Source organism: Microcaecilia unicolor, chromosome 1 (assembly GCF_901765095.1).
Source record: "Microcaecilia unicolor chromosome 1, aMicUni1.1, whole genome shotgun sequence".
Lineage (NCBI taxonomy): Eukaryota > Metazoa > Chordata > Amphibia > Gymnophiona > Siphonopidae > Microcaecilia > Microcaecilia unicolor.
This window is the reverse complement of record NC_044031.1, coordinates 271,161,191-271,173,834: the sequence shown is the minus strand read 5'-3', so window position 1 is coordinate 271,173,834 and position 12,644 is coordinate 271,161,191. Positions and strand designations below refer to the sequence as shown.

At 43.6% G+C, this 12,644-nt stretch overlaps 1 protein-coding gene across 3 annotated transcripts in view; it reads right to left on the bottom strand.

Annotated features, from left to right (window-relative positions):
* The window catches only part of TOPBP1 (DNA topoisomerase II binding protein 1), a 251,109-nt gene that overhangs the window by 22,318 nt on the left and 216,147 nt on the right, over positions 1–12,644 (bottom strand). For all 3 annotated transcript variants that reach the window (XM_030206546.1, XM_030206552.1, XM_030206562.1), the window contains exon 25: positions 455–595. In XM_030206546.1, the coding sequence (XP_030062406.1) occupies positions 455–595 (141 nt within the window). The remainder of the gene's footprint in view (positions 1–454; positions 596–12,644) is intronic.

The window sequence follows — 12,644 nt, the reverse complement described above, 5'->3', positions numbered from 1 at the left end:
AGCACTTTTTTCCTTTTAATATTGGGGGAAAGAGGGGGGCATTGCAGAAAGCAATCTGGGGATGGGTGGTTAGTTTGGAATGAAAGAGGGGGTGCCACTAGACTCCCATTCCTCTAAACCAACCCTTCTAGGCAGTCCCAGATCTGATTGCAGAATTTGTAATGACCGCATTACCATGCATTTTAATACAGTCTGTGGTAAGGGTTTCCACGCAACTTAACACTTGCACTGAAACCCTTCCTGCATTGCTCAACCAGAAAAACCCATAGCAAATTTTCTACACCAGCCCCCTCAGTTACCCAGGTAAAATCCTTTGAAAACTGTCTTCTATCTATACAGTTTTTAGAGACTAGAACAATAAAACACAGGAAATGCCAGGAAAGAGACCTATTTTAGATGTTTTCTGAAACAAAGAAAAATGAAATTGTCCTTTTAAAACACCAGTAAGATGCACCTCCACACTGTCAGCTTCTTGTTTTCTCTTCTGGAGCTTTTTTCTCCATCTCATCGCTGCAACTGCTAACTTCTTCTGCTGTGCATTGATTCCAGTCAAGACATTGAGTATGGAATTACTTCCCCATTCATAGTCTTCCTCCTGGAGCAAGAAGGTTCATACATTTTATTTACAAGCTAGGGGAAGCTAGAAGCACATCTATAAAGGTGACCATTAACAAAAAAAACAAACAAACAAAAAAAACAAGGCCTTTTATCTGGTTTGGGCTGATTTTGAAGCTGTTGTCTTGGATACATTTAGTTTCTATTTTTCACAGTTTATCCTTCAAAACTGAGTATGGGTTCCTTTCCAGGACAACATTAAAGCCAATTTAATAAAGACTATTTCTATTTAGGTAGTGTTATTAATGCTTTGATCAGGATCCCATCATTAACAACTACAAAAAAAAAAAAAAAACATAAGAAATCCTACCTACAAATAAAGCAGCATACTTGCTCGAATGACACATACATCTGTAGATCTAAATAAATACCTTTGTCATGTTCTGAAAGTTCGCTGTGGCTACGACACTAAAACACAAAAGTTATTATGGATACATAATGCCCAGAGTAGCCTCATAATTTATCTTTTACTTTGAATGAAAAGTAGGCAAAAAAAATCAATATAAAATAAAGGCATCTGAGATTTGTTTTACAATCAGACATAACACAGAAAAACCACAATAGTTTATAACACAGGCTAATCACCACCTTGAAAAAAAAATCATTTGACACTCCACAGAAGGAGTAATAAAGAAAGGCCTACTAATTAAAACCTGACAGGTATTGCAATTAGACGTCACTGGTAAAACAAGAAATAGAATCATCTCAACATGGTAACAATGGCTTGGCCACTGTTTGGAAAACAGGATACTGGGCTAGATGGACCACTGGTCTGATCCAGTATGGCAACTGTTATGTTCTTATGTCATAATATGTGCAAATACTTTGGCCTTTAACAGGGAATAGGCTAGTACAGAAGAATGAAAGTATAGTCTATTACCAAGTAAGATGCCTGACATGGTACATTAGATCAAGCAATGTACATAAAAAGTGCCTTTCATTATATGGATAGTGGTACAGTGTGATGGAGCAAATATTTCTGGTTTTTGTAATTGCCTGAAGCACCTTTCTATTTAAAATGTCATCAGGCAAGGAAAAAGGGTCCAAAGAGATAGCGTTCAGACATTGTAGGCAGCAAAATACTTTTAAATCAAATAGAAGGAAAGCAAACTCATCGGTAGCAGGTGTGGACAGCAGGCATATACTCTCACATGTAGGTGATATGATCCATGGAGCCCGGTGCAGACACTGCCATAGTGCACTGTTACTTTAAAAGTTTGAAGCAGGTACCCACTGCGCATATAAGGGTACTTTATATAGATTTGGGTAGACTCCCAAATCTACCTCTACCCCTGAAATCTCATCCAGCATCCAGACCAAAGTTTCAGCCTGCCTATCTGATATCGCTGCCTGGATGTCTCAACGTCATCTGAAACTTAACATGGCCAAAACCGAGCTTCTCATCTTTCCCCCTAAACCTAACTCTCCTCTCCCCCCCCCCTTTCTCTATTTCTGTGGATGGCACTCTCATTCTCCCTGTCTCATCTGCTCATAACCTTGGGGTCATCTTTGACTCCTCTCTCTCCTTCTCTGTTCACATTCAGTAGATTGCCAAAACCTGTCATTTCTTTCTCTATAACATCAGCAAAATCCGTCCCTTCATCTCTGAGCACTCTACCAGAACCCTTATCCACACTCTAATCACCTCTCGTCTTATTGTAACCTGCTTCTTACCGGCCTCCCTCTTAGCCATCTCTCTCCTCTTCAATCAGTCCAAAACTCTGTTGCGCGACTCATTTTCCGCCAAAGTCGCTATGCTCACATTAGCCCTCTCCTTAAGTCACTTCACTGGCTCCCTATCCATTTCCGCATTCAATTCAAACTTCTCTTATTGACCTATAAGTGCATTCACTCTGCTGCTCCCCAGTACCTCTCCACTCTTGTCTCTCCCTACGCCCCCCCTCGGGTACTCCGTTCTGTTGATACATCTCTCTTATCTGTCCCCTTCTCCTCTACTGCTAATTCCAGACTCCATTCCTTTTATCTTGCTGCACCTCACACCTGGAATAAACTTCCCAAGCCTGTATGTCTAGCCCCCTCTTTGGTCGTTTTCGTCCAAACTTAAAGCCCACCTCTTTACCACTGCTTTTGACTCCTAACCACTGCTCACTTGCCCTGTCCTTTTATCCTCACCTCTTTATTTCCTTACCCTTAATTGTTCTGTCTGTCTGCCTGTCTTATCTAGATTGTAAGTTCTTTGAGCAGGGACTGTCTTTTTTTTGTGTATGGTGTACAGCGCTGCGTATGCCTTGTAGTGCTATAGAAATGATAAATAGTAGTAGTAGTACTTTCCTGCCCGATGCTCGAGTGTGGGACTAGCAGTACAATACTAAAGCTAAGAAAACAACTCCAAGTTCTTAGGGGACAGCAGGTATGTGAGAATATTTTCATGCTGTCCTTGGAGAACACCTGCTATAGGTAAGTAGCTTTGCTTTCTCCAAAGACAAGCAGGCATAGTATCCTCACGTGGGACTCAACAGCTACCAGGTTCACAATATATGTGAAGGTAACTAAGAAGAAAGTGAGTCTGGCAGGCAAAAAGGGCAGGTGGGTGGAGTTGACTTTTAAGTAGTAAAAATATTCTGCAGGACTGTTGACCAAACCGGCTATCCCACCTAGAATACTGCTCTAGACAGCAGTGAAGGTGTGGATAGAAAACTACGTTGCCACCTTGCAAATTTCTTCAATGGAGACAGAGCAGAAGTGGGCTACTGAAGGCGCCGTGGCTCTTACATTGTCAGCAGTGACACAGCCATGAAGAATCAGCCCAGACTGAGCTTATGAGCAGGAGATACAGTCAACCAGCCAAGTAGAGAGAGTACGTTTGGTGATGGGAATCCCTAATCTGTTAGGGTCAAAGGATACAAAAAAGCTGGGAGTACTTCATATTAGAGAGCTGCACGGGAATGGGGATAGCAGAAATACTGTGTTTACCACAGGGATTCGTGGGGATGGACCCAGGTCATGCGGGGTTCCCGTGGAAGTGTAGGCGAGCTGAGCTATGCCTTCTCTCCCCCGAGCCTCAGGGTGCCCTCCCCGAACGTATCTCAATACACCCAGGTGGTCTAGTGGCCTCTTTGGGGCAGGAAATATGCACACTACCGCTGATCTTCTCACTGCCACTGCTTCTTTAAATGGCTGCCGAGACTTCCTTCTGTTCATCCACTTTTTCTGACATTAAAAAGAATACCACTCTTGCTGCAGCAATCGATTCTTCATAGCCCTATCCTTAATCCACTTCACATGACAGAAAGTTTGTATTTTCTTGTAGATCAGTTGTAGTGAAAGGAATACATATGAAAAACTACTAATTTCTCTCATGATATTAAGAACTTGAAAGATATGGTATGTACACTAAGGTATGTCTGGGGAAGGCACCCAGGACTGGAGGGAAGGTGGATAGATGGAGTTGTGCGTGTTTGGGTGGGTAGGAGGGGGCTGTAAAAGGGGTGGAGGGAGTGTGGATGCAGGGAGGAGAGAAAAAAAATGATTGGTAAGGGGGATGTACATGAGGTGGGGGGGGGGGGGAAGGGAAAAGGGGAAATAGAGCAGATGGGGATACAAGGGGATAGATATGCCGCTCATGGATGTTTGCTTTTTTGAACATGTGTATCTTTTTTAATTTTGTATTTAGCAGAGTATGGAAGAAAATTATTTATGTTACCTTTTCTGGTATTTTTACTGCTTATAGAATCTGGCTTTCGGGGGGGGGGGGGGGGGGGGAGGGAGGCAAAGGTGGCTGCAGTGTGGTCCAGCAGGAGCGGGGCTGGGTGAGCCAGGGGCCGAGATGAGATTACTTGCGTTGAGGACAGGTTAGATTTCTGTCACCGTGCAACCCTCTACTTATGAGGTTTTAGATGCTCCAGATAATATGCTACAGCATGTTTGCAGCCTAAAGTATGCAGTGCTGCTTCTCCAGGATGACAGTGTGACTTAGGGAAGAAGATAGGAATGGACTAATTGAGGTGGAACTCCAATAAAACTTTAGGAAGGATTTTGGAGTGGGTTTGGAGCACAGCACAAGCCTGTTGTGGTAGAACTTTGTGTAAGCAGGGTCTGCCACAAAGGCTTGAAGTTCACTGACTCTTCTGGCAGAAAGAACACTACCTTATATGTAAAGAACTTCAGAGAACAAGAATGAAGTGGTTCAAATGGAGGTTTCAATGACAGCTGTGAGGATGATATTGACATATTACGATACCAGAGGTGGTTTGATAGGAGGTTTGGTATGAAATAAACCTTTCATGAATCTAATTATCAAGGGATGAACGGAAATTGGCTTAACTCTAGTGAAAAGCGCTAATAGTACTCAAATGTACTCTGACTAAGTTAGTAGAGTCCAGAATTAGAAAGATGGAGGAGGTACGCCATAAGGGTAGGAAAAGAGCAATGTGACAAAACAGGGGATTTATGTCTCTAATTTCTTAAATGAAATGTATGACATTTGTTCCCTAGAGCATTTACCTTATTTGGCCAGCAGATGGTGATTGTCTTGTAAAGCTGTTACAGAAGTGACAGTTTTTTCCCGCCTAAGCTGTGAGGTAGTCTCAGATAGGAAGAAGAGAAAGATCTCTTCACTGAGGCCCTGTGAGCAATTATATTTTATAACCCATGAGTAGCTATATTTCTTGAACTCTTCAGGTACTACTCAGGTAGTAAACAAATGTTTAGTTAGTTTTAATATTGATACCTGTTTGATTTACCTGTTATTGTTGCTATATTTTCACCATTTTTTCCTCTTACAGTTCACTTTCCTGACAATAAACCTTATTAGTTTATTGACTCTGCTGTCCTGGACTAAGAATCCTGGGGGTTCGTCTTTTGGTCTGTGGGTGCTTTCTGGGAACTGTGGAACTCCTGGGATTATGGCCCCAGTGTCCTTAGAAACCACTGGGAAAATAACTTGCAGATGAGAGACTCGCCCAGAGGCAAATGGGACCCAGCAGGCAGGTGGAAGGGTATGCCAGTGTAGAACACGTGTGCAGGTGGTAGCAGACCTGAGCAGTGCTTGGACAGACCCTTTAGGTGGCCACAGATGGGCCCTAGGCATTTCAAGACAAGCACATATCAGGGTTCAGTGCTCTGGCTGTACACCTCAGAGGGAAAATCTTCTCCACTTGAAACGGGAACACTTTTGTGTAAAAGGTTTCCTGAGGCCAACTAGAGACTCTTTCTGAAAGGTTTAAGGAATGTAAGTCTATGTCATCAAAAACCAAGCCGTCAAAGCTAAAGAGTGGGGGTCTTGATGGAGGAGGGGGCCCCTCAATCTGTGTTATTAGGAATGGAAAGAGATCTAATCTCAATGGATCTCTGGACGATAACTTTAAGAGGGAACCAAATTTGATGTGGCCAGTAGGAAGCAATAGGAATCATAGTTCCTTGGTCTCGACATAGTTTGAGAAGTTTTCCCTACCACAGACAGCAGGGGAAAGGCGTATAGAAGATCTGTTCCCCAGTGGAGGAAGAAGGCATCTGGGGCTACGCAATTGGGAACATAGAGTCTGGAACAAAAGCAGGGAAGCTTGTTCTGAGGAGAAGCAAAGAGGTCTATCGTTGGGGTTCCACACTGCTGGAATATTCAACGCGCTACAGACATACTGAGGGACCATTCATAAGGCTGAAGAACTCTGCTCAATTTGTCTGCTACAGCATTCTGTTGCAAGCTAGATAAACAGTTCTTATAGAGATGTTTCGAGAAGCTGCCCAAGGGTGCAGATTAAGATCGTATACCCTCTAACTTTGGGCCGGTGGCTAGTATTCCTTTTTTGACTAATTTAATGGAATTGTATAGGGTCAATTATTTGCTGAACATATGGATAAATTCTCATGTTTACATGTTTCCCAGAGTCTCTATTAGATATTTTTTAACCATTTGAATTGGAAGAATCAAAGGGGACCGAGGAAAATTTATAAACCGTAAAGTTAGTCTCTTGATTGATTTTCTAAATATTTCAAGCGTCTTTGAGTAAAGCACTTGTCTTTAACTAACGTCTGTTCCACAAGTTCAAGCTTTTCAGTTTTTTCAGACAGTCTTTTAACCTCAGAGGCCTGGATTTCACTAGCTTGTATCTGCTTTAACGCAGTCTCTGAAAGAACTTTAATTGACTCCATATTTTTAAGGATTAAAGTTTGTAGTGCAGATTGGGTCGTAGAAGTTAAGTCCCACAGTGACTCTAAAGTCACTACGGCAGGTTTCAATACTCTCCCCATAGAAAAATCCGGTAGAGGGGCCTTTAAAACTTGATCCAGGGTACTCACTGTTTTAGGCAACACGTGAGCCGTTGTCAAACCCGGTCTTCCCAAGTTGTCGGCACCAGATGATCTCTCCTGCAGGCTCCCTCCCTGTTCGTCCACTTCTCCTCCACGAGGTATGGCAGCAGGGCTTGCAGTGAGAGTAACTCTTCCGGGTTGAGGTGGCGCCGCACGTTCGACGGGGCTCAGGGAAGCCCTCTCTACACTGTCGTCCAGCGTCGAGATGCCGGCTCCGGCAGAAGGAGTAGATGCCATTTCGGGACCGGATAATACTCCGAATCGCTCCAGTTTCGTCTGGTGTAGCTGGGGCGTTCCGCCCGGGACATGGGGAGCCTCCCGGACTTTGCCTCTCCTCTTCCCCATCAAAACAACGGGTAAGGCGCGCTCACGCTAGAGTCAACTGTTGCAGAGTCCTGAGCTTGGCCGGCTAAGCTACTCGCACCGTCGCCATCTTGGATCAGAGAGTGTATAACCTTCTTATATACATATGATACATCTTCCAGAACCTCAACTTCTATTGCCTCCAGAAATCTTCCATGACTGTGTCCCATCTGTCCTCCGTGAGAATGTTCAAAGTTAGAAGACATTCCATGTGCTGGATACCTACTTTCTGGTGATGAAGTTAAGGAGACTGTGGACACCACAAGGACCACTGTTCTACCTTATAACAGTCTTTATTTTAGAAGCATCCATATGTGTAAATAGCACAGTGCATGGATTGCCTACACATGAAATCCATACATATAAATGGTGATTTAATAAAACTGTCATTTACCATGAATTACCCACCTGACACAGCAACTGAGAGGGGGCCTAGATTGAGTGTATTAAAAAAAACTAGATGTGGCCTTCCCATTTAACAATGAAAAGTTGAATCTAGATTTTAAAATATGTATGTTGATTTTGCACCTGTCCAAGGCATGCACAAATGCCAGCTTGATGGGGCAGGTGCAAAGGCCAATGGAACATTGCCCCCCCCCCCCCCCCCCATCTGATGCAACCGCAAACAATTACAGGCCCTCCAGCCTTTCTCCCATCCCCAACACAATTAAAGCACTCCCTGACACCTCCCCAGACACCATTCTCACCCAGGTACAGCATCTCCCATTCCCTTGGACATTCCCTTTCTCCTCCCCCCACCAATGTCCCTTGGACATTACTAGGTGTTTCCCCTAGTGGTTTACTGGGGAGCAAAAGACAGAAAGTTATGCATTCCTGCAGACAGAAATATTGTGGGTTCCTGGATGTAACAATGAGATAGTGGGCCCTAAGCCAGTGGTGGGAATCATGCTCCCCTCTCCCCAACAACAAATACAGAATTTCAACCTCCTCCCCCGCTGGAAATTGACTTGTTGATTGCTTAGGAAGCTGAAACAATTCCCAATTGCTACTGCTCTGCCCAGTGTGGGATTAAAAATGGTGCCTCTCCATCCTTAGTGGTCGTATTATGAGACTAAGCAAGGAGAAGTAGAGGCTGTCATAGAGGTTTCCCCCTGCCCTTGGTATTATGAGACTACCTCTAGGGATCAAGAAGAAAATTCTTTTCTTTTTTTTTAAATTGACTTCTACAATTATCAACCAAGACAATATATATTTTTCATTTAGAAAATTTCCAAACAAAATAACACAACTTTAGGGAAATTATAAACACTACACAAGGAAATTATCTACTATAATAAAATGCACCCTCAACATTCTGAAGCCATCAGCACACTCCCTGAAGGGTTCGTTAATTCATGGTGGTGAAGCCATCCAACTCACCATGTCTCTGTGCCCCGCCCTCGCATCAAACGTGATGATGTCGAGGGCGGAACACAGACAGTCATCCACACACCCGCCCCCACCCACACACGTCACTCACTTCCTCCATCCCTTCCACTTCAAGGCCCGTCACGCCCCTACCAACGAGTTACACACTCCCCCCCCCCCTCCGATTGGAACACACCTCCTCTGCGTTACTACCCCCTAGATCCCCCTGCCGCGACACTCTGGACACTACCCTTTCCTCCGAAAAACCTCCCCCGAAGCCTTCGCCTACCTCTGCTGCCGGAGACGAACTTCTCTTCTCGCCTGCGGGGCGTGGCTTGATGAACGAGTATCTGTCCAAGTCTCTGTGCATATGTCTGACATCAGACGCACAAACAGAAACTTCAACAGATGCTCATTCAACAAGGAGCCGAGAAGAGAAGTTCGCCTCCGTCAGCAGAGGTACGCAGAGGCTTCGGGGGAGGTTTTCCGGAGGAAAGGGTGGTGTCCAGAGGGTCACACCATGGGAGGGGGGGCAGAGAGTAACGCGAAGGGGGGATTCAAATCGGAGGGAGGGGGAGTCTGCAACTCAGTGGGAGGGGCGTGAAGGGGGCCTTGAACTGGGAGGGAGGGGGTCTGCAACTCGGGAGGGAGAAACAGAGGGACGGAGGGAGGTTGAGAGGGAGGGAGGAAGGGAGGGGGTATGGAACTCGGCAGGGAGGGAGGATGGGTGGGAATTTACCCTGCTAGCACCCGTTTCATTGCGTTTTGAAACGGGCCTTTTTTACTAGTATTCCATAATATGGGGGGGGGGGGGGGGGGGAGGAATAACCCCAGAGAGTGGGTAAACAAATATACCAACGAATTAGGAAATTTAAACTGACTTTGAGCAAGCATAATCTCACAAACCTCCCTACAAAACCCCCTAGGTACTACACTTGAGGCACTAGCAGATCTACTCTAAATAAAGGTACGCAGCAGAGATGATTCATAGAAAACAAAAGACGCCTCTTGTAACTGAATCATGAATTTTTACATGCAAAATGTATTAAAATCTTGCACCCATTAAGAGAATTTCTTGTTGCATAATGAGGTACTGTTTCCTTCTTTCTTGGTGGGTTTTTTATTTTTTTTTTTGCAAATATTAGGAATTATGCATATTTTTAAACCAAGGAATTCTGAATTCTGGTAACGTAAATATAAATGAACGACTTAGAGAAGATATAATCTATAGGGCGTGTCAAGATGGCAGCGAAGTCGGACACTGAGTGAAACGCTCTTGAGAAGCTGGAGAGGGCAAACGATTTTTCCTATTCAAATGCCGCATACTAAACGCAAAGCGGCGGTGAGAATGGTGCCCCCGTGCTCCTCAACCTCCAACCCGACCCAGCCGAACATCGAACGCTTCCTCACTGCTTCCTCGATGAGGATTAATTCAAGGAAACGCTGCATTGTTTAGTAAACATTGTTCTTGCAAAATCTTCTCTATTCATAAAGCCCTCCGGTATTTGGGGTCTAAGGAAGCATAATAATTTGTACCTTGTGACTTATTTTTCTCCGTATTTCTAATGATAGAAGTATTTTTTTTTAAATATTTTCTTCTTAATTAAGATTGACGAAAAATAAGTTTTTCTTATGTTAAGAATTTTGCTGTATTTCTAAAACAAGGTATTCTTGTTTAAATTCTAAATGTTAATAAATAAATAAAAATAAATGAATGACAATCTTTATCCTGGACAAAAACAAAGGATACTAACAAAGTGGTTCTTTTAATAACAAAGTCTCTCAATGACTCTAATATCCCCGTAACATCTAAAGATGTTCCAGATGATGGAGCACCCCTTGTTTCTTGATTCATCATTGGAATATAATAACATTATTCAAAGGTGGTAAAGTAGTCTCTAGAAATATCAATACCACCTTCAAGTATCAATAGAACAAGCCTTTAAGAGAAACTGAATAAACTTGCAGGAAATTCAAAAGCCTAATATTCAGATGTCTTGCAGCATTTTCTATGCTCTCAATTTTCCTATGTATCACAGTTTTATTGAATACTAAAGATGTTTGAACTTCTTGAAACACCTTAAAACTCACGTTCAACTTTGTACCGAAGAACTAGACTAATTTTCAACTGTGTGTGACTTTAGCAGCAGTTTGAGACAGAAACTGAGCAAAGAGCAAACTACCTTATGAATCAATTCCACTGCGGCTCACATCTCATCCATAGCGATTTCCATGGGCCTTACCAATGGAGGAACTGCAAGTAGGGCTTAAGTTACCTCAGGAACCAATGGTACCATAGTTCCCACTGCAACACTTTCTGCCACTTCTCTGGTAGCCAGGTTTAGCGGTTCGATGGTTGCCAAAGTAGGCAGGGTAACTGCTTGCAGCTGACTCAATTGTTCCTCTAAAAGGGCTTCTCATCTGCGCCCATCCCCCATAGTGTTAGGCGGGGTCACTTCCGCAGTTCGCTGACAAGCCAGTTCGAAGGCTCAGATGGCTGGCAGTGGGTTAGGTGAAACAGGGCTCAGCGACGCATCGCTACTTAAGGAAGGGCTGCTCCCTGAACAGCCCTCCACAGCAAGAACGCCCAAATTTGCTTGCCTGGTGGAAACTGCAAAGTCCCAAACAGAACACTGAACTGCAACTGAAGTCAGTGTCAGGATAGGTGGGGGAGCCTTTACCTTTCCCCTCTGCTTCAGCATGTCTAGGCAAATAACTGAAGAAAAAAAGTCCTTTAGCACTTATTGAGAGCTCTAATGAACATGTCATCATTTTACCATTTTAGAACCCCCAAAGTGGCAGTGTTTTGAACATGGGTGCTATGCTTGTCAGGCGGTGTCCAGGAGAGAGGATGTGATCATCATCGACTCCCTTATTTATTTATTGCATTTGTATCCCACATTTTCCCACCTATTTGCGGGTTCAGTGTGGCTTACAATACATTGTGAGTCATGGAATTACATTGGTTACAATATGGTTATGGGTTATATTGAGAAGAGTTATGGGAAGACAGTCGAAGTCAAAGATATTTTGGGAAAACAAGTCAAAGTCAAACATAGTTTGGGAATGGAACAGTAGAATGTAACAATGGGGAAGTGATCGGCGATAGAACAATGGCGAGAGAACATTAGGGTATAACAGTTCCATCTGTGGGTAGAGTTTTAAGTGTGGTGAGAATAAGGGGAAGAGAGATCAGAAGAGAGTGTATTGCCCTATCTCTGTTAGTGCGTAAAGGACTTCATATGTTTTGATTCTTGCCATAGCTTTTCTCGAAGAGGTGAGTTTTCAATAGTTTGTGGAAGTGGGTTAATTCATAAATCATTTTCAGGTTGCGTGGTAGTGTATTCCAGAATTTCGTGCTTGTGTAAGAGAAGGTTGAGGCATGCAGTGCTTTGTATTTTATGCCTTTGCACTTAGGGAAGTGGAGATTGAGGAAAGTTCGGGATGATCTTTTGGCATTTCTGGGTGGCAGGTCTATTAAGTCAGACATGTATGCAGGGGCCTCACCATGAATGATCTTGTGGACCAAGGTACATACTTTAAAGGTGATACGTTCCCTGAGTGGGAGCCAGTGCAGTTTCTCACGTAAGGGTTTTGCACTTTCGTATTTTGGTTTTCCGAAGATGAGTCTGGCTGCTGTATTCTGGGCTGTTTGAAGTTTCCTCAGTATTTGTTCTTTGCAGCCTGCATATAGTGAGTTGCAGTAGTCCAGATGACTGAGTACGAGTGATTGCAGTAGGCTGCGGAAGACAGATCTTGGAAAGAATGGTTTTATTCTTTTCAGTTTCCACATGGAGTAGAACATCTTTTTGGTTGTGTTGTTCGCGTGAGTTTCGAGTGTTAGGTGGCGGTCGATAGTGACTCCAAGGAGTTTTAGAGTTTCTGAGATTGGCAGATTTAGTTTAGGTGTGGTAATAGCGGTAAATTTCTTCGTGTTGTATTGGGAGGTAAGTATGAGGCATTGAGTTTTTTCTGCATTCAGTTTCAATCGGAATGCATCTGCCCAGGTATTCATGATGTGTAGACTT